The 22,938-nt window shown below is 37.7% G+C and overlaps 1 protein-coding gene across 5 annotated transcripts in view; it reads left to right on the top strand.

Moving 5' to 3' along the window:
• The window catches only part of LOC112860835 (phosphatidylinositol 3,4,5-trisphosphate 3-phosphatase TPTE2-like), a 199,435-nt gene that overhangs the window by 114,872 nt on the left and 61,625 nt on the right, over window positions 1–22,938 (top strand). For all 5 annotated transcript variants that reach the window (XM_086712927.1, XM_086712941.1, XM_086712949.1 and 2 more), the window contains 4 exons: window positions 41–160; window positions 1,657–1,756; window positions 1,896–1,959; window positions 2,908–2,972. In XM_086712927.1, the coding sequence (XP_086569053.1) occupies window positions 41–160; window positions 1,657–1,756; window positions 1,896–1,959; window positions 2,908–2,972 (349 nt within the window). The remainder of the gene's footprint in view (window positions 1–40; window positions 161–1,656; window positions 1,757–1,895; window positions 1,960–2,907; window positions 2,973–22,938) is intronic.

Below are 22,938 nucleotides of genomic sequence, written 5' to 3' on the forward strand. Positions count from 1 at the left end.
TGAAGGAGCATAAACTAATGTTTTTTGTTTTGTACTACAGGATACGACTGTATTTTTCTGATATACTTAACTGCTTAGATGCTGTCATCATTGTAGTGACTCTACTGGTTGATATAATTTATATGTTTTATGACCTTAAGGTTCTTAAAGATATCCCCAGGTAAGAAACATATAATCATTTCTCTTAAAGTTTTCATTTTTTCCCTTTTGTTTTTTTCTGGGGGGGGGGGGGTGCCTTTCTGTGGCTTTCCATTTGTATAATCCTTCAAAGTCTGAATGTGTTGAATATGAGCCAATTAAGTTGCCAAAACTGAAATATTTAGAAAAATTTCCACCTACTTGGACACTAAAGCATGGTTGTTTATTGGGAAGTGTGAAGGGTGTACACATTAAGTACCTTTAGCTGAATAAAGAACATGGAACACCGAAAGAACAAACTAGGAACTTGGCCTCTTGTACCTAATTTAACTTTTCTACGTTTTGAAATTCCCATTGAGGTTCAATCACAAGTTCCTTACCTGAAATTCCTGGGTTTTTCCTGTAATCCAGAGTATTGGTTTGATCATATGCAAAATTTGAGAGACTCCCATCATGATTCTCCTAAAAAGGAGCAAGTAGAACAGAAACCAAGGTCATATAGGTAGCACCATGGAGGTGGAAACTTCCAGTCTAGTCGAAATGAAGAAAGCTGAAGCAAAGTTAGAACTGCTTAGCTATCAGGAAACTAAAATGTGTATAAGTGACTGATGGCTTTCCCTCCTTTCTTCCTCTCGCTACTGTGGCAATGAGGAAAAGGAAGGAGATGTGTATTGGGATATAGATGTTGGATGGCTCGCTCATTAGTCCAGCACCTTCTTTCTGCACTCCAGTAACCCAGGACTTTAATTCAGGTCCCAACAAAACTTCATATCACATGACAGGCTTTTGGAATTGTTTTGAAATGAGTGGATCCAGTATGGTCCTCTGGCAACCTCAGTATCACCTAAGAACTTGCCAGAAATGCAAAAGGAAAAACATCTCCAGCCCCATGCCAGGCCTACTGAATTATGTGCACACTCAAGCTAGAGAAGCACATATTCAAATCATCAGTGCTCTGCCATGTTTTTTTCTGATGGTAGGAGAGACATGAGCTAGTACACTTGGGAAGTATCTCAGTCTGCTGCCTGCCCGATGTATGTTAGCAGCTGTAGTGAGCCTCTGTTACGGATGGGAATAACAAAGGTGAACAAGAACGCTCAGTTTCTTTTGATGGGAAAATGACTGACAAATGCTTGTCTTAAGCCACAAAAGTTCAGTACACAAATTCTAAGTCTATCTTATAACTATTTCTCTCTCTACCAGAGTTTCTCAACCTCAGCACTATTGAGAGTTTGGACCAGATAGTTCTTTGTTATAGGGGCTGTCCTGTGCATTGATTGGTGTTTAGCAACATTCCTGGCTTCTGCCCACTAGATACAAGTAGCATACCTTCACACACAGTATGACAATGAAAAATATCCCCAGACATTGCCAAGTATTCCCTAGGTGGGTGGGTAGGAGACTTGGTGGGGGGTTGTGTATGTGCAAAATCACCCTGGTTAAGAACAAGTCCTCTGGACTTGGTCCATATTGACAAAATCCTGTTTCTAAAGCAAAAATTGCTCTTTTTACTGTTAGATTGGCAATTTTGTTTCAATCTCTACGACTTATTATTCTGATAAGAGTTTTCCATCTGGCTCATCAAAAGAAACATCTTGAAATGCTGACCAGAAGGCTGGTAGGTGGCCAAAACATACTTATGATTCAGAAAATGTTTGTTTCAGGAAATACTGGCAAGGGTTGTACTTATCTATATAACATTCTTTATTTTACATTGATTTTTGTTTTGCAAGTTAATGATTGTTTTAAACTCTTAGGTTTCAGAAAACAAACGGCGATACAAGAAGGATGGATTTGACTTAGACCTCACTTATGTTACTGGTTTGTAAAGTTCAACTGTTTATTTATATTAACTTCGAATCTTTCTTGTGTGTAATTATGTTCATTTTGTTCTTGTTTTGTCTGAGCCATGTTCTTTCAAAGTTTATTTATTCATTTTGAGAGAGCGTGTTCATGTGTGAGTGGGGGAGGGACAGAGAGAGAGGGAGGGAGAGAATCCCAAGCAGACACCATGCTGTCTGCACAGAGCCTGATGTGGGGCTCAATCTCACCATGAGATCATTACCTAAGCCAAAATCAAGAGTCAGGCGCTTAACTGACTGAGCCACCCAGGTGTCCTCCCGACCTTTTTAAAGTTTATTTATTTATTTTGAGGAGCCATGTTATTTCAAAGCATTCTTCACCCATGAAGATATGAGCCACTGTGGTAGTGCAACATATTTGTAGTTTACTCCTCCTGACAATGGAAAATCTGCTTTGATCTCTCAAATCCGGGCTGCTTGGTTACAGGAAATTGAATGGATTTCCAGCTGGCTCCCTTTGTTTGGTTTGGAATTTGAGTCCTAGTTGTTTTCCTGTGTTGCAAGGATTTCAGAGAGTCCTCTTCTCTTCCTCAAACCCTAGAGAATAAGGGGTCTCAAGGTTTCTGAGTCAGAAGCACTGGAAAGCACCAATGCCACCATTCCTGGAGCCCAGATCTCTCATTTTTCTTTGGTGTTTAAATAAGAAATAAATTCCCACTATAGGTCAACACAAATTTGTCACATATGGCTGGAACCAGTTGAGTCCTAGGAACACAATGTGAGTTTAATGGTCATTATATTGGATAATTTAATACATTGTCTTGGTTATCTGAAAGGTAGTTCTGTCATTCTCAATCCTGAAAGTTCTTTTCTATGAAAAAGAAGTCTGATTACATATATAATAAGCTCTCATATATTGTTTCACATCTATAATGACATTCATAATAATGACTCTTTTGACTTCCAGAGCGTATTATTGCCATGTCATTCCCATCTTCTGGACAGCAGTCTTTCTATAGGAATCCCATTAAGGTGAGGATATTTACACAACAAATGTTCATATTTCTCACTAAACATAGACTACAGAGTCGTAAGTGTACCACTGGCTCAGAGAGGGCAGTGTTGTAAAAATTTGCTCTCCCAGGTAAAAAATTATAAAGGATTGATAGCAATTAGCTTTTTCTATGTAATGAAGCGTGCAAAAACTTAATGGCTTCTGGCATTAACCATTTACTTAGTTCATAATAATGGGGTTTCCGAATTTGAATTTGGGCTGGGCTTAACTGAGTGGGTCTGCTGATCAGGGCCAGGTGTAACTAATCACGGCTGGGCTAATGTATCCATCTATGGGCAGCTACTTGGAATCAGAGGATTGGCTGGTCTAAAATGGCCTGGTTGGATGGCTCCACGTGATGTCTCACTCTCCAGCAGACTAGTTGGAGGCTTGTTCACATGGTGGCAGTGGCAAAGATCCCACAAGTAGCAGACAGAAGAATGCAGAGCCCCTAACGGCCCAGGTTCAAAACTAGTATTATATGGCTTCTACCTCACTCTATGGTACGAAGCAAATTACAACTCAGTCCAGATTCAAGGCGTAGAATAGACCGCATCTCTTGCTGGCAGGAATTGCAACAAATTACGGCCATTTTTCGTAGTCTATCATGGGGAGAAGGATGGGAATTCTTTAGATAAAATGTGTGTTCTTAGGTTGAGATCCTAAATTATAGTGGAGGCATACTGCTTTAGAGTCTGTGTATTAAATAATTTCAAACATAAAATGATATGTAATATGAAACTCCAGTTAAAAGCCATTGTTTAAGGAGTTTGCATATGTGTGTGGCTGTGTATTCATTAGCGTAATTCATATTTTTGTTATATATTAATACGGTGTAATTACGTACATATATGTATACGTCTACATATAAGTCTGCATATATACATGCATGTATAATTATACTTTTGTCAAGGCATAACAAATACTGTCAATTGCACTTACCTTAAGTGGATTTTGATGAGATTATATATAGGTCTATATTCATGTAACCAACACCCCTAACAATATGTAGAACATTTCTTGCTCTTTTTCAGTCAATATCCCAACACACTAGAGGTAATTGCTATTCTAACTTCTGTTACCACAGATTAGATTTACTTATTGCTGAATTTCACATAAGTGGAATCATAAAATACTTCTTTTTTGACTGGCTTTTTATGCCCCAAATCTGAGATACATTCGATATTTTTGTACAGTTCTTACAACATTTATATATTATACTTATTCACTATAACACTAAAATTAACTGCTTTCTAGAATCCTGTATCAAAAGCTTAAGCATTCAGTTTACATACAGAAATCATACAATCATACACCACGTCACAAAGACAGCAATGGTGTTATATTCTATAACATCTACATAACAGAAAATATAAAACTCAAAAAAGATACAGCTAAAGAAACAAGCATAAATTTGGCAACCAGTAATTTTGACAGGGAAGTCATACAGCTTGCATGACTTTAAACATGTGAATTGAAAATACTGCATTTAGGGGGAGGAGTTAAGATGGCAGAGGACCCTAGGGGGACCCTACGCTTGCCTTGACCCTTGAGCACAGCCAGATAAATATCTAATCATTTTGATCACCCAAGAAATTGATCTGAGGACTTAGAGAGCAAAACTGCACAATTAGAGATGGAAAAATAGCCACATCGTGGAAGGTAGGAGCCTGCGGAGAGTTGATTTGGGGGAGAAAAGAACTACAGGGGCCATGAAGGTGAAGGAGCCCTGATCATGGAGAGAAGAGTGAGTGAGAAACAGAGTGAGAGAAAGAATGAAAGTGCACGCAGAGGAATGCTCAAGAAAAAACTCTTCCCCAAAACCATTGACTGGAAAAGGAAGAGGGACTGACTACTGCAAGTTTTTATAAGCAATGGAGTGCAAAGTCTGAAGTTTTGGAGTCCGTGCCAGCACCAGGGTCATCATGCCTGGTGGACTTGGAGTTGCTCTGGTGAGGAAGGAGGGCAGAGACCTGTGAGTGGATAGTGCGGTCCGAGGATCCCCTGCATCACACAGGGGTAAACAGTTGCCCTGATTAGAGTGCATTTGGGAGAGGTGGCATGGCCTTTCCAGGGAAAAAAGAGCTGGCACCACCAAAGTGCTGCCCTATACCCTAGTGTAGGAACAAAGAATACCAGCTGAGGGCAGCAAACCTTGGTGCTGGCTTTCCGTTGCACTTTACCATAAACTCCAAACTGCTGCATGGTCACACAACTGATTTCTGGACAAACCAGCACTGGCCACAACTCAGTGAGACCCTCCCTCAGAGAATCAGTATGGGTCTACCCCACATAGACATCTAAAATTTGGAGTTTTGGAGCCCGGCTACATGCCTGAGATAAAACACAGACTTCTGCTACCTGGCAGACAGACAACTTTGGTGCAGGGATCTAGCAGAAGTCAGGGACACAAGAGAGTGATTGTTTGGCTCTTCTGCGTGAGCTCCCTGAAGAGTAGCAGGCATGAACTCCATGCTCCAGGGAGGAGAGAGTGGGGTCATGTAATTTTTCCCCTCCCCCCATCAGCACTGACCAAATCAGTGAGCAAAACAGCGCCTCCCAATGGAGGCTGAAGCTGTTTACACCAAACCCAACCACCCTGCACCCTGTAGGTGCATCTCCACTAGGGCACGTCAGCCTGAGAATGGGTGCAGCAGGCCCCACCCCCAGAAGACCCGCATAAACCCCTTGCATGCACCAAGTCTAGTGATCACAGAGTGCTGCTGCAAACTTCAACTCTAGGGGAAATAGAATGTAGCTTTTTTCTTTTTTTTGAGATCTAGCTTCTTTTAGCAAGCAGACCAAAGCACAACTAGTATCTAGCTTCCGTGTTTTTGTTTTTTTGTTTTTTGGGGGGGGGGACACTTATTAATATAGCCATTACTCTCAGGGGCAGGAATACAACAGGCTTTCCTAACAGTCTCTCTCTCTCTCTCTCTCTCTCTCTCTCTCTCTCTCTCTCTCTTTCACACACACACACACACACACACACACAGTGAGCCAGACAAATGACAAGACAGAAAATTCACCCCAAAGGAAAGAACAGGAAGAAGTCACAACCAGGGGTTTAATCATTACAGATACAAGTAAGATGTCTGAACCAAAATTTAAAAGAATAATTATAAGGGTACTAGCTAGGCTTGAGAAAAGCATAGAAGACACTAGAGGATCCCTTACTGCAGAGATAAAAGAACTAAAAAATGAGTCAGGTTGGAATAAAACAATGCTATAACTGAGATGCAAAACTGAATGGTGCAATGACATTGACGATGGGTGAAGCAGAGAAATGAATCACTGATATAGAAGATAAAATTATGGAAAATAATGAAGCTGAAAAAAAGAGTGAAAGAAAGGTATTGGATCATGAATGTAGACTTAGGGAACTCAGCAACTCCTTAAAGTGTAATAACATTTGTATCATAGGAGTCCCAGAAGAAGAGAAAGAAAAAGGAGTAGAAGGTTTATTTGAACAATTTATAGCTGAAAACTTCCCTTATCTAGGGAAGGAAACAAACATTGAAATCCAAGAAGCACAGAGAACTCCCATTAAATTCAACAAAAGCCAGCCATCACCAAGATATATCATAGTCAAATTCACAAAATACACAGAAAGGGAAAGAATCCTGAAAGCAGCGAGGGGAAAAAAGTCCTTAACCTATAAGGGAAAACAGATCAGGTTCACAGCAGATATGTTCATAGAAACTTGACAGGCCAGAATGGAGTGGCATGATATATTCAGTATGCTTAATGGGAAAACTCTGCAACCAAGAATACTTCATCCAGCAAGGCTGTCATTTAGAATAGAAGGAAAGATAGAGTTTCCCAGACAAAAACTGAAGGAGTTTGTAAGCACTAAACCAGCCCTGCAAGAAATATTCAAGGGACTCTTTAGAGAAAAAAAAAAAAGACCAAAAACAACAAAGACCAGAAACAACCAGAGAAGGTCACCAGAAACACCAACCCTATAGGCAACACAGTGGCCCTAAATTCATATCTTTCAATAGTCACTCTAAATGTAAATGGACTAAATTCTCCAATCAAAAGACAGAGTATCAGAATGACTAAAAAAAACAAGACCCACCTATATGCTGCCTACAAGAGACTCATTTTAGACCTAAAAACATTTGGAGATTGAAAGGGAATGGAGAACCATGTGTCATGCTAATAGACATCAAAAGAAACCTGGAGTAGTTATACTTATATCAAATTAGATTTTAAACCAAAGACTGTAACTAGAGATAAAGAAGGGTATTATATCACAATTAAGGGGTCTACCAAGAAGATTAACAATTGTAAAATTGGTGCCCCCAACTTGCAACACCCAAATATATAAATCCATTAATAACATAAACCCCTTGATAATAATACAAGTAGGGAACATTAATACCCCATTAATACAGCATGGACAGCTCATCTAAGCAGAAAATCAATAAGGAAACCATGGCTTTGAGTGACACAATGACCAGATGGATTTAACAGATCTAATTGGAATATTTCATCTTAAAGCAGCGGAATACACATTCTTTTTGAGTGAATGTGGAACATTCTCCAGAATAGATCACATACTGGGTCACAAATCAGCCCTTTTTGTACAAAAAGATTGAGATCATACCATGCATATTTCCAGAGTACAATGCTGTATGACACTTGAAGTCAACCACAAGAAAAAATTTGGGAAGATCACAAATACTTGGAAGTTAAAGAACGACCTACTAAAGAATTAATGTGTTAACCAGGAAATTAAGGAAGAAAAAAAAATACATACAAGAAAATGAAAATGAAAACACAGCAATCCAAAACCTTTGGGATGCAGCAAAGGTGGTCCTAAGAGGGAAGTCTATTACCATACAGGTCTACCTCAAGAAGCAAGAAAACTCTGAAATACACAATCTAACCTTACACCTAAGGAGCTAGGAAAGAAACAGCAAATAAAGCCCAAAGCCATCAGGGGAAATAATAAAGATTAGAACAGAAATAAATAATAGAGAAACAAAGCAGAAACAGATCAACAAAACTAAGAGCAGGTTCTTTGAATTAACAAAATTGAATTAACAAAATTGATAATCCCAAGCCAGACTTATCAAAAAGAAAAGAGAAAGGACCCAAATAAATAAAATCACAAATGAAAGAGATCACAACCAATGCCACAAAAAATACAATTATAAGAAAATATTATGAAAAATTATATGCCAACAAACTGTGCAATGTGGAAAAAATGGACAAATGTCTAGAAACATACAAATTACCGAAACTAAAACATGAAGAAATAGAAAATTTGAACAGACCCAAAACCAGCAAAGAAATTGAATCAGGATTCAAAACTCCTAATAAACAGAAGTCCAGGGCTGGATGGCTTCCCAGGGGAATTCTACCAGAGTAAGAAGAGTTAATACCCATTCTTCTCAAACTGTTCCAAAAAACAGAAGTGGAAGGAAAACTTCCAAACTCTCTCCTACAAGGCCAGCATTACCTTGATTACAAAACCAGACAAAGACCCCACTAAAAAGGAGAATTACAGGGCAATAATCCCTGATGAACATGAATGCAAACATTCTCAACAAGATGCTAGCAAGTTGAATCAAACAGTACATTAAAAGAATTATTCACCATGATCGAGTGGGATATATTCCTAGGCTGCAGAGTAGTTCAATATTTGCAAATCAATCAACATGATATACCACATTAATAAAAGAAATGATAAGTACCATATGATCCTCTCAATAGATGCAGAAAAAACATTTGACAAATACAATATCCATTCTTGATAAAAAAAAAAAAAGCACCACAACAAAATAGGTATAGATGGACCATACCTCATCACAAAGGCCATATACAAAAGACCCACAGCTAATATCCTCAGTGGGGAAAAACTGTGAGAGCTTTTCCTCTAAGGTCAGAAACAAGACAGGGATATCCATTCACCATTACAATTTAACATAGTACTGGAAGTATTAGCCTAAGCAATCAGACAACAAAAAGAAATAAAAGGCATTCAAGTTGGCAAGAAAGAAGACAGACTTTCACTCTTCGCAGATGACATGATACTCTACGTGGAAAATCTGAAAGACTCCACCAAAAAATTGCTAGAACTAATACATGAATTCAGCAAAGTCACAGGATATAAAATCAATGTACAGAAATCTGTTGCATTTCTATACACCAATAATGAAGCAACAGAAGAAGAAATCAAGGAATCAATCCCATTTACAATTGCACCAAAAACAATAAGACACTTACAAATAAACCTAACCAAAGAGGTAAAAGAGCTGTATTCTGAGAACTATAGAACTCTTATGAAAGAAATTGAAAGAGGACACAAAGAAATGGAAAAACATTTCATGCTCATGGATTAGAAGAACAAACATTGTGAAAATGTTTATACTACCCCAATCTACACATTTAATGCAATACCTATCAAAATACTACCAGTATTTTTTCGTAGATCTAGAACAAACAATCCTAAAATTTGTATGTCACCACAAAAGACCCCAGATAGCCAAAACAGACCTGAAGAAGAAAAGCCAAGCTGGAGGTATCATGATTCTGGATTTTAAGCTATATTGCAAAGCTGTGGTCATCAAAACAGTATACTGGCACAAAATAGATCAATGGAACAGGACAGAATAGCCAGAAATGGGCCCACAACTATATGATCAATTAATCTTCAACAAAGCAGGAAAGAATATCCAATGGGAAGAAAATCTCTTCAATAAATGGTGTTGAGAAAACTGGACAGCAACATAAAGAAGAATGAAAATGGACCACTTTTTTACACCATACACAAATATAAATTCAAAATGGATGAAAGACCTAAATGTAAGACAGGAAACCATCAAAATCCAAGAGGAGATAACAGGCAGCAACCTCTTTGACCTCAGCTGCAGCATCTTCTTACTAGAAATGTCTCTGGAGGCAAGGGAAACAAAAGCAAAAATGAACTAAGACTTCATCAAGATAAAATCTTCTGCACAATGAACAAAACCATCAACAAAACTAAAAGGCAGCCTATGGGAATGGGAGAAGATATTTGGAGATGACACATCTGATAAAGGGCTAGTATCCAAAATCTGTAAAGAACTTCTCAAACTTAACACCCAAAAAACAAACAATCCAGTGACGAAATGGGCAGAAGACATGAAAAGACATTTTTTCAAAGAAGACATCCAGATGGCTTACAGACACGTGAAAAAATGCTCAACATCACTCATCAGAGAAATACAAATCCAAACCATAATGAGATAATACCTCACACCTGTCAGGATGGCTAAAAGTAACAACTACAGATGTTGGCAAGGATGCAGAGAAAGGGGAACCCTTTTGCATTGTTGGTGGATATATGGGTATGTAATGGAATGTTATACAGCCATAAAAAAGAATGAAATCTCACCATTTGCAACAACATGGATGGAGCTAGTACAGAGAATACAGGTTGTTACCAGAGGGGAGGCAAGTGGGGAGATGGGTAAAATAGGTAAGGAAGATTAAGAGTACTCTTATCCTGATGAACACTGAGAATTATGGAACTGTTGAATTACTATTTATACACCTGCAACCAATATAACACTTTGTTAATTACAATGGAATTAAAATTTAAAAATAGAAATAAACAAAAGATCACAAAATGTTAATTCATGGATTCATTTTAGTAATTTGTATATTCCTTGAACTTTTTATGCATATAATCATATCAAATTACTTTCTTAGTATACTTTTAGTTTTTTTCTTTGTTGAATTGTCTAGGACCTCCACTTGTAATGTTGACTAGTACTAAGAGCAGATACCATTCCTTGTTCCCAAACTTAAATGGAAAGAATTAGAAATTCCGCTATTAAAATGATGTTTTACAGAAGTTTTTTGTACATGTTCTTTACCAGATTAAGAAAGTTTTATTTATTTCTACTCTGCTAGGAGTTGAATCATGAATTGGTGAACGTGTCAGATACTTTTTCTATGTGTATGGAGATAATGAAAGGTTTTTCTCTGTTATTCTGTTATTTTCAAATGTAAAGCCAACTTTTTTTATTCCTGGAATAAGCTCCCCTTTGGTCTTAATATATTATTTACTTATCACTACTTTCTATTGGCTAATATTTTATGTACAACTTTTTGTATATGTTAATGAGAGATATTGACCTTCAATTTCCCATTCTTTTTGTTTTGTTTTGTTTTGTTTTGTTTTGAGAGAGAGAGCAAGCAAGCAAGTGGGGGCAGCTGGGAACAGAGGGAGAGGGAGAGAGAGAATCTTAAGCAGGCTCCATATCCTGCGCAGAGCGCATTGCGGGTCTCAATATCACAACCATGAGATCATGACTGAGCTGAAAATAAGAGTTGGGTGCTCAACTGACTGACCTACCCAGGCACCTCTTTCTTTTTTTACTGATGTGTAGGTGACATACAATGTCACATTAGTTTCAGGTATACAGCATAGTGATTGGAAAAGTCTGTATGTTATGCTGTGCTCACCACAAGTGTAGTTACCATCTGTCACCATAAAACACTATTATACCATTGACTATATTCCCTATGCTGTACCTTTTATCCATATGTCTTACTCATTCCATAACTGGAGGCCTGTATCTCCCACTTGCCTTCATGTATTTTGTCCATCCCCGCACTCCTCTCTCCTCTGGGAAACATCAATTTGTTCTCTGTATTTATGGGTCTGGCTCTGCTTTTTGTTTGTTTGTTTGTTTGTTTTGTTTTTAGATTCAAAACACAAGTAAAATCATATGGTGTTTGTTTTTCTCAGTCTGACTTTCACTAAGCAAAATACCCTCTAGGTTCATCCATGTTGTTGCAAATGGCAAGATCTCATTCTTTTTTATGGCTCAGTAGTATTGTGTGTGTGTGTGTGTGTGTGTGTGTGTGTGTGTGTGTGTGTGTGTGTGTACCACCTCTTGTTTATTCATTCATCTGTTGATGGACACTTGGGTTTCTTCCACATCTTAGCTATTATGAATAATGCTGAAATAAACATAGAGGTACAGATAATCTTTTTGAATTAGTGTTTTTGTTTTCTTTAGGTAACCCAATAGTGAAATTACTGGATCATACAGTAATTTTGTTTTTAATTTTTTGAGGAACCTCCATACTTTTTTCCACAGTGGCTGTACCAATTTGCATTCCTATCACCAGTGCACAAGGGTTCCTTTTTCTCTACATCCTCATCAATACTTGTTATTTCTTGTCATTTTGATTTTAGCTATTCTGACAGGTGTAAATATCTCATTGTGGTTTTGATTTCCCTGATGATAAGTGATGTTCAGCATCTTTCATGTGTCTGTTGGCCATCTGAATGGTCATCTGTTGGTCTTTGAAAAATGTCTATTCATGTTTTCTTCCCATTTTCAATTGAATCATTTATTTTTTGGTGTTGAGTTGTGTAAGTTCTTAATGTATTTTTGATATTAACCCCTTATCAGATATTTCATTTGCAAATGTCTTCTTCTATTCAGTAGCTTCTTTTTTGTTTTGTTGATGATTTCCTTCACCATGCAAAAACTTCTTATTTGGGAGTAATCCCAATGGTTTATATTTGCTTGTGTTTCCCTTGCCTGAGGACACATATCTAGAAAGATATTGTTATAGTTGATGTCAAAGAGCATATTGCCTATGTTTTCTACAAGGGGTTTTATGGTTTCAGGTCTCACATTTAGGTCTTTAATCCAGTGTGTTTATTTTTGTGTATGGTGTAAGAAAGTGGTCATTGCATTCTTTTGCTTGTAGCTGTCCAATTTTGTCAGTACCACCTATTGAAGAGACTGTCTTTTCCTCAGTGTATATTCTTGCCTCCTTTTTCCTAGATTAATTATCCCTATAAGTGTGGATTTATTTCTGGGCTCTCTATTCTGTTCTGTTTGTCTATGTGTCTATTTTTGTGCTAGTACAATACTATTTTGATTACAACAGCTTTGTAGTGTATCTTGAAATACAGGATTGTGATACCTCCAGATTTGTTCTTTTTTCTCAAGATCGCTTTGGCTTTTTGAGATCTTCATGGTTCCATACAGATTTTAGGACTATTTGTTCTAGTTCTGTGAATGATGCTGTTGGTGTTTTGATAGGTATTGCATTGAATCTTAGACTGCTTTGGGGAGTATGGATATCTTAACAAGATTAATTATTCCAATCTATGAGCCTGGAATATCTCTTCATTTACTCCTTTTTTCTTCAATTTCTTTCATCAGTGTTTTTTTAAATGTTTATTTATTTTTGATAGAGATTGAGAGCTCTAGCAGGGGAGGGACAGAGAGAGAGGGAGACAGAGGATCTGAAACAGGTTCTGTGCTGACAGCAGACAGCCCAACATGGGGCTTGAACCCACAAACCGTGAGATCATGACCTGAGCCGAAGTCAGATGCTTAACTGACTGAGCCACCCAGGCGCCCTCATCAGCGTTTTATAGTTTTCAGAAAACAGATCCTTCACCTCCTTTGTTAAGTATATTTTTAGGTATTCTTTTTGGTGCAATTATAAATAGAATTGTTTTCTCTTTCTGCTATTTCATTATTAGTGTACAAAAACATAATGGCTTTCTATGTATTAATTTTGCATCTTGCAACTGCACTGAATTCATACATACTAATAGCTTTTTGGTAGGGTATTTAGGATTTTCTATGTGTAGTATCATATCATCTGCAAATAGTGACAGTAACTTCTTCCTTACCAATTTGGATGCTTTTTTTTTCCTTTGTCTTATTGCTGTGGCTAGAGCTTTCAGTAACTAGTATGTTGAATAAAAGTGGTGAGAGTAGACATCCCTATCTTGTTTCTGATCTTAGAGGAAAAATTCTCAGTTTTTCACCACTATGTATGTTTGTCATATATGACCTTTATTATGTTGAGTTATGTGCTCTCTAACCCCATTTTTTTTTTAGTTTTATCATGAATGAAAGTTGAATTTTGTCACATGATTTTTCTGTACCTACCAAGATGATCATATAATTTTTATACTTCATTTTGTTGACTTGGTATATCACAGTGATTGATCTGCAAATATTGACCCATCCTTGCAACTCCAGAATATATCCCACTTGATCATGGCAGATGATCCTTTTACTGTATTATTGAACGTGGTTTGATAATATTTTGTTGAGAATTTTTGCTTCTATGTTCTATGTGATACTGTTCTGCAGTTTTCTTTCCTTCCTTCCTTTCTTTCTTGTAATGTGTCTGGTTTTGGTATCAGGGTAAAGCCGGCCTCATAGAATGTAGTTCAAAGCTCTCCTTCCTTTGATATTTTTTGTAATAGATTAAAGAGAATTGGTATTAACTTTTCTTTAAATATTTGGTAAATTCACCTGTGAATCTATCCGGTCCTGGAATTTTGTTTGTTGGTAGTTTTTTGATTAACAGTTCAATTTTGTTAGTAGTAATTTGGTTTTCAAATTCACATTTCTTCCTGATTCAGTTTAGGAAAATTGTACGTTTCTAGGAGTTCATTTATTTTTTCTAGGCTATCCAATTTGTTAGCATATAATTTTTTTGTAGTACTTGCTTATAATCCTTTGTATCTCTGTAGAGTTTTTTGTTACCTCTTTTGTTTCTAGTTTCATTTGGTTCCTTTTTTTTCTTGATCAGTCTGACTAAAGATTTATTGATTTTTTTTTTTACATTTTGAAAGAATCAGCTCTTCATTTCATTGACGTTTTCTATTCTTTAAGACTATTTCATTTATTTCTGCTATGATTTTCTCTAAAAAAACAAAAAACAAAAAAGGCACTAGTAGGGAAGGGGCACAGGGAGAGGAAGAGAGAATCTCAAGATCTCAAGTACACTCCACATCCAGTGTGGAACCAGAGATGGGGCTTGATCTCACAAATGTGAGGTCATGACCTGAGCTGAAATGAAGAGTCAGACACTTAACTGACTGATCTACCCAGGTGCCCCTCTGTTCTGATTTTTATTAAATCCTTCCATCTACTAGTATTGGGCTTTATTTTTCTTTTTCTAGTAGGTAAGTTTAGGTAAGTTTAAACTGAAGTTTTTCTTATTTCTTCAGGTCAGCTGGTATCTCTATAAATATTCCCCATTAGGACTATTTTCTCTAGGTCTCAAAACTTTTATTTTTTTATTAAAAAAATTTTTTAATGTTTGCTTTTTGTTTTTTTTTTTTTTTTTGAGAGAGACAGAGAGAGTACAAGAAAGGGAGGGGCAGAGAGAGAGGGAGACACAGAATCAGAAGTAGGCTCCAAACTCTGAGCTGTCATCACTGAGCCCGATGTGTGGGCTTGTACCCATGAACTGTGAGATCATGACCCGAGCTGAAGTCAGACGCTTAACTGAATGAGCCACCCAGGTGCCCTTCAAAGATTTTAGACCATTGTATTTTCATTTTCATTTGTTTCCATGTATATTTAACTTTGGTCTTTGTTTTTCTTGTCGACTCATTTGTTGTTTAGTGGCACATTGCTTAGCTTCCACCTATTTGGTTTTCCAATTTTTTTCTTATGATTGATTTCTATTTCATCCCATTGTGATTAGAAAAGACATATGATATGGTTCAATCTTTTTAAATTTATTGAGACTTGTTTTGTAGCCTACTATGTGATCTATCCTGGAGAATGTTCTGTGTGCATATAAAAAGAATGTGTGTTGTGTTGTATTTGTACGGCATGTTCTGTATTTATCTGTTAAGTCCATCTGACCTAATGTGTTGTTCAAAAATACTGTTTTCTTATTGATTTTCTGCCTATATAATCTACCAGAGTGATTTAAGTGCTGTGTTAAAGTCTCCTACTATCATTTTATTACTCTTTCTTACTCTATGTATTAAAAATTGCTTTACATATTTAGGTTCTCCATTATTGGGTACATAGATATTTATAATTGTTATGTCATCTTGTTCAACTGACTCCTTTATCATTATGCAATGCCCTTCTTTGTCTCTTGTTAGTCTTTAAGGTCTACTTTGTGATATAAATGTTGCTACTGTGGATTTTTCTCCCACTTCCTTTTGCATGAAATATCTTTTCCATCCATTCACTTTCAGTTTGAGTGTATCCTTATATCTGAAGTATCTTGTAGGCAAAATATATATGAGTCTTGTTTTTCATCCATTCTGCCACCCTATGCCTCTTGATTGGAGCATTTAGACAATTTACATTTTAAAAAATTGTTTTTAAGTTTATTTATTTATTTATTTATTTATTTAGAGAGAGAGAGAAAGCACAAGTGAGGCAGGGGCAGAGAGGAGAGACAGAATCCCATGCAGGCTCCATACCATCAGCGCACAGCCAGATGCCAGGCTTGAACTCACAAACTGTGAGATCATGATCTCAGCGGAGATCAAGAGTTGGACACTTAACTAACTATGCCACCCAGACACCCCTAGACCATTTACAGTTAAAGTAATTATTTTCAGTGTAAACTTATTGGCATTTTTATTGTTTTCTGGTTGTTTTTATAGTTCTTCTCTGTTATTTCATCTTCCTCTCTTTCCTTCAGTTTATGACTTTCTGTAGTGTTATGCTTGGCTCTCTTTTCTTGTGTATCTATTATAGGTTTTAGGTTTGTGTTTACCATGAAGTTTGTATATACCATTCTAAGTATATAACCGTCTATATTAAGTTGATGATTATTTAAGTTCTAACATATTCTAAAGGAATTTTTTTACTCCTTTCTCCATGTTTTATGTATATGTTGTCATACTTTATATCTTTTTATTTATAATTTTCTTCTAATTATGGCCTTTCTGTTTCCACTTTAAAAAGTCCCTTTATGGGGCACCTGGGTGGCTCAGTCGGTTAAGCGGCCAACTTCGTCTCAGGTCATGATCTCGTGGTCCGTGAGTTTGAGCCCCGCGTCGGGCTCTGTGCTGACAGCTCAGAGCCTGGAGCCTGTTTCAGATTCTGTATCTCCCTCTCTCTGACCCTCCCCTGTTCATGCTCTGTCTCTCCCTGTCTCAAAAATAAATTTTAAAAAGAGTTAAAAAACATTTTTAAAAAAAGTCCCTTTAACATTTCTTATAGAGCTGGTTTAGTGGTGATGAACTCCTTTTGCTTTGACTGAGAAATTCTATCTCTCCTTCAGTTCTGAATGAAAGCCTTGCTGGTGGAGTATTCTTAGTTGCAGGTTTTTTCCTTTCAGCACTTTGAATATATCATGCCACTCCCTTCTGGGCTGCAAACTTGCTACTGAAAAATCAGCTGATAGCCTTACTGGAGTTTTCTTTGTATTTAACTTTTTGCTTCTCTCTTGCTGCCTTTAAAATTCTCTTTATCTGTAACATTTGACATTTTAATTATTCTGTGTTATGGTGTGGACCTCCTTGCGTTCATCCTGTTTGGAATTCTCTGTGCTTCCTGAATGTGGATGTTACTTTCTTTCCCAGGTTAGGGAAGTTTTCAGCTATTATTTCTTCAAATATGTCTTCTACTTTCTCTCTCTCTTCCTCTGGGACCCCTGTAGAGCAAATGTTTGCTTGCTTGATGTTGACCACGAGATCCCTTAATGTATCCTCATTTAGCAGCACTCTCAACAATAGCCAAATTATGGAAAGAGCCTAAATGTCCATCAACTGATGAATGGATAAAGAAATTGTGGTTTATATACACAATGGAGTACTACGTGGCAATGAGAAAAAATGAAATATGGCCTTTTGTAGCAACGTGGATGGAACTGGAGAGTGTGATGCTAAGTGAAATAAGCCATACAGAGAAAGACAGATACCATATGGTTTCACTCTTATGTGGATCCTGAGAAACTTAACAGGAACCCATGGGGGAGGGGAAGGAAAAAAAAAAAAAAAAGAGGTTAGAGTGGGAGAGAGCCAAAGCATAAGAGACTGTTGAGAACTGAGAACAAACTAAGGGTTGATGGGGGGTGGGAGGGAGGAGAGGGTGGGTGATGGGTATTGAGGAGGGCACCTTTTGGGATGAGCACTGGGTGTTGTATGGAAACCAATTTGACAATAAATTTCATATATAAATAAAAAAAATACTCTATTAAATACAAAATCAAAAAAAAAATTCTTTTTTCTTTATGCTGTTTGACTTGTGTGCTTTCCATTTCTCTATCTTCTAGATCACTGATCTGTTCAGCTTTAGCTAGCCAACTGTTGATTTTTTAAGATTGTATTCTTAAACTCTGATTGGTTCCTTTTTGTTTTCTCTCTTTTGAAGTTCTCTTCAAGGTCTTCCACTTTTATCCACAGTCCAATGAGCATCTTTATGATCATATCTTTAAACTCTTTATCAGGCATATTTCTTACCTCTGTTTCATTGAATTCTTTTTCAAGGTTTTGTCTTGTTCAGTATTTTGAAGCATATTGTCTCCCCATCTTGCTTGATTTTCTGGATTTGTTACTATGAGTTAGGCAGAACAGCTACTTCTAAACTTGAAGGAATGGTCTTGTGTATGGTCAACCCCTGTGCACACTGTGTGTGTGCAGTGACTTTGAGGGGCTGGCTAGAGTTGTGGTTTGTATGTTCAGTGGGTAAGGCACTCCATGCTGGGGCTGCCCAAGGGGGTGGCCACAGGTGAAGTGAATCTGAGCTAGGTCATTCCTGGGGATGTCCACACACGGTGCCCTGGCAGGACAGCTGAAGTTGAAATGGGTGCAAACAGAGGGTCCCAGGGTGCTACGTGCACAGAGCACCCTGGCAGGATAGCTGAAGTCAGTGCCAGCCGGTGTGCCCATGGCTCTCCATGCAGAAAGTGCCCTGGCAGGGTGGCTAGGTTGAGGTGGGGCACAAACTTGGAGGTCTTGGGACACTCCACACAAGTGGCACCCTGGCAGGGCAGCTGTTACTGAAGTGGGTGCCAGCCAGGGTGTCCTAGGGTCTCCACACAGAGGGTGCCCTGGCAGGACTGCTGAACCTGAGGTGGGTGTAGGTCAGGGTGTCCCAGGGTGCTCACTGCAGTGCAGAGGGTGCTCTGACAAGTTGGCTGGAACCAAAGCAGTTATGAGCCAGGAGGTCCCAGAGCACACTGTGCTACAGGTGCCTTAGCAAGCCATCTGAGGTCAATGTAGTGTGGGCCTGCAGTATTTCAGAATGCTTTGCACCCATGTGACTTTGATGCAATGGCTAGAAGTGTAGTGGGTGCCTACCAGGAGTGTCCTGGTGTGTGCCTTACTGGGGCCACCTCGGTGGGCTGACTAGGGCTCATGTGGGCTAGGGGCCCAGGGCTCACTGGGGTTATATACCGGCTTGTGTATCCAGACCCCACTCCTATCCACACTACCAAGGTGAAGGGGGGACATAAACCATGACATGGAACAGCCTGTCCAATCCAGAGAGATTTCTAGGAATTCCCCCATCATTTGGCAGAATTCTAGGGCTAGATGTTTAATATTCTAGTTGCCCTTTTAAACTATGGCTTTTTTCTGTGCCCCAGGGCAGATGAGTCTCTTCTTGGACCCACAGTTTACAGCATCATTACTGTGTCTCCCTCTTTCTTGCTGTTCTCTGTGTGATTTGTCTACCTTTTCTTGTGCGGAAGCTCTTCAGTCAGCCCTCAGTTCTGCAAGAGGAACTATTTTATTAGTATGTATAAATATGGTCCATGGAGAAGATGAGTTCAGAGTCTTCTTATATATCACCACCTTGGAATGGAATCTCAATTTTCCTTATCAGCTGGTCTACAATGACCTTACCTGGGGTACCTCATATCTGCTCCACATATTTTCATCCTCCATTAGGCTAGCCTGGGTGTGTTCTTATGTGATGACAAAAGGTAAGAGGTGGAGTGGAATCTTGCAAAAGGCTTTTGCAAGTTCCTGCATTGTGGCATTCCACTGACTAAACCAACTCATGTGATAGAGCACAATGTTGGAGAGCAAGGGCAATACAAGGTAGATGCAGGGAAGGACAAAGTATTTGGACAATAAATGAAATCATTCTACTTATCCTAAGGCATGGAAACTCTTCTATACATGCAAAAATTTTTCAAACAATGACTAGTACATATTTATAGTCTTGAGATAGGGGCAGTCGAATAAAATCCATTTGTAAATGTTCAAAAAGGTCTTGAGAGTGTGAACTGTATCTTATCTATGTTATGCTGTTTATGAATAAGACATGATTCTACTACTTTGCCAATTTTGAAAAATTTTCTAAACCTCTGTTGAATGAAAGGATAAACTACATTATTCTTCCCATATGGGAATAGTTTTGGAGTAATTTGACCAGTACCCATTGGATGGATCATGTCACTTCAAGACAGTCATCCTCAAATTTCCAGAATCTATGTCTAGGAATAAAGCATTCTTTGCCAATATTGCTTTTCAGTAAGTTGAGCTAATGACTGTGAATTAATTATAACTCATCTAAATTGGTTCACTTTTCTTTTGTCGATTTGATGGTGATAAATATAAATTTAGCAACACTTAATATTAGCTAGGGTGTTAAAAAGCCACAAACTTCATTAGCTTGTAAGTCAGAGCAAAGACATTACTCTTGGTTTCTAGGGTGGTCTCTAGACTATTGATTTTTTTTTTCCATTATTACAGTGTTATCTCCATAGGATATTGATGACATTCTAATAAGTCATGATCTTTTTATCATTTTCAATCAACATATGTGAAGAAGAGGTAATAAATCATCAGTTTTCATAAAATCCATAAATCATGAACCACCCCAAAAGCATATCTACTACCCATATGAATATTTATGGGATATGGCTCAGGGGTAGAGCATTTGACTGCATATGAATATTTGGCCCCCTCTTTTGCCAGAATGCAGGCTCATGTCTGAGCTATTAGTTCAGCTACCTCGGCAGACTGAGAATTCAGCAATGGAACGGCTTCAGTGCTTGCGTGTTCAATGATAACAACACAAATCCTGCACAGAGGATGCCTTTGTCATTTTTAAGATAAAAGCCATCTGCAAACTAATCTAACCCAAGTCTGACTAAAGAGTGCAAGATTCAGATCTTGGCATAATTAACTCCCGACAGAATGCTAAGCAATCATGTGGTTCCCCTTCACTGTTAAGAGAGAATACATTTGCAGAATTATATTGTTAACAACAGTGAATAGTAATATGCAGAGCAAACAGTGGAAATGCATAAGTAGTAAATTTGCTAACAGAAATGTCAAGTGTTGCCTAGAAGTAGCAAGGATTGTACCTATGTGGGAATGAAGAAGCAAGCATTCTCGTGGGAGTGTCAACAGCCTGGCCACTGTTGCCACCACATTCTAGCAATGAGGGTGTACCTTCATCTCCAAATCAAGGAAAATGCTAAGGTAGACAATAGGCTTCTGGTCTAAGGTGTTCTGTTTAGGTAATATTTGAGTTAATATTGTGTGAACACACCAGAGAGAAGGGTTTGGCATATTCAGGATACCCAAAGCCTTTTTGTTACAAAAAGGCTTTCAAAGAGTAGACAGCGTTTTTCGCTTTCACATCCCAAGGAAGAGTTTCAGGAATTGTAAATTTAGTAAACCCATGCAAAGGCTGAGCTATTGAGAAAAAGGAGATCTACCTTACCTACAGTCCTAAAAATCTTAGTTATCTTTTAGTTTTTGACGGGGGTTCAGTTGGATATTCTTTATTCTGTTTGAGGATGGAAACTATCCATCTATCCTCAAAAATGTAGTTTCTTCCTCAAAAAGTTAAAACCAGAGCTACCCTATGACACAGCAGTTGTGCTACCACATATTTACCCAAAGGATACAAAAATACTGGTTGGAAAGGGCACAGGCACCCCGATGTTTATAGCATCATTATCAACAATAGCCAAATTGTGGAAAGAACCAAAAAATCCACTGGCCAATGAATGGATAAAGAAGATATACATGTGTACACACACACACACACACACACACACACACACACACACACACTGTGATATTACTCAACCATCAAAAAGAATGAAATCTTGATATTTGCAATGACACGAATGACACTAGAGTGTATTCTAAGCAAAAATAATTTAGAGAAAGACAAATACCATGTGATTTCACTCATAGGTGGAATTTAAGAAACAAAAGAGATGAGCAGAGGGAAGGGGAAAAAAGAGAAGCAAACCAACCATAAGAGAGACTTAACACAGAGAACAAACCGAGGGTTGATGGAGGGATGAGGGGGGGATGGGCTAAATAGTTGATAAGTATTAAGGAGGGTACTTGTGATGAACACTGAGTGTTATATGTCAGTGGTAAATCACTAAATTCTACATCTGCAACCAATTTTACCATATATGTTAACTAACTAGAATTTAAAAACTTGAAATTTTTTAAAAAATGTGCTTCTTGGCAGAGTTGAACTTTCTTTTATATGCTTTTTGTCTCTATTCAGCTAATTAGTTTAAGAGGTATTTGGAGTCTTCAGATAAACTATTTAAGTCAGAAAACACAGCAGTAAATTGTCTATGTATTGAGTCAAGAATGGACTCTTGGAAAAAACTCAAATTCTTGAGTTTTTTTAGACATATAGAGAACTCTGAAGGTGATTTTTTTTAAATCCCAAGGCTTAGCCATCCAGGCATATTAATTTTTTTATAAAAAATCAAATACTATCATTAAGTGTGGGTATACTAAAGAAGGTTGCACATAAAGTAACCACTGTGACATATTTACTTGTTGAAGGAATGAAGGGCAAGACGGTATTCTAATGGTTGCATTATATTTCATTAGTGCTGTAATCAACCTCGAATGTTGGGTATTTAGGTGTCACCAATATTACTAATGCCACAACAGAGGCATAAAGACACAAAGACGTAAAACCTTTTCTGGATAGATTGCTAGGAGTAAAGTTACCTGGTTATGGAGTATTGAGTATTTTTAGGGTTCTCAAAATATATTGCCAAATCCAAGGGATTGTGTTAACAATGAATCAAATGTTTTATTTTCATGCCATCTTTGCCAGCATTGGATTTTGTCATTAAAAAGGAAAAGGCTAATTTCATGGGTGAAAATGGGATTTTATTGTTGTTTTAGACTTCTTTATTGGTGAGGCTGAATATTTATCTAGGTAGGTTGTTACACAGTTAGATTTTCTC

Source organism: Puma concolor, chromosome A1 (genome assembly GCF_028749965.1).
Source record: "Puma concolor isolate L17-30 chromosome A1, mPumCon1.1.hap2, whole genome shotgun sequence".
Lineage (NCBI taxonomy): Eukaryota > Metazoa > Chordata > Mammalia > Carnivora > Felidae > Puma > Puma concolor.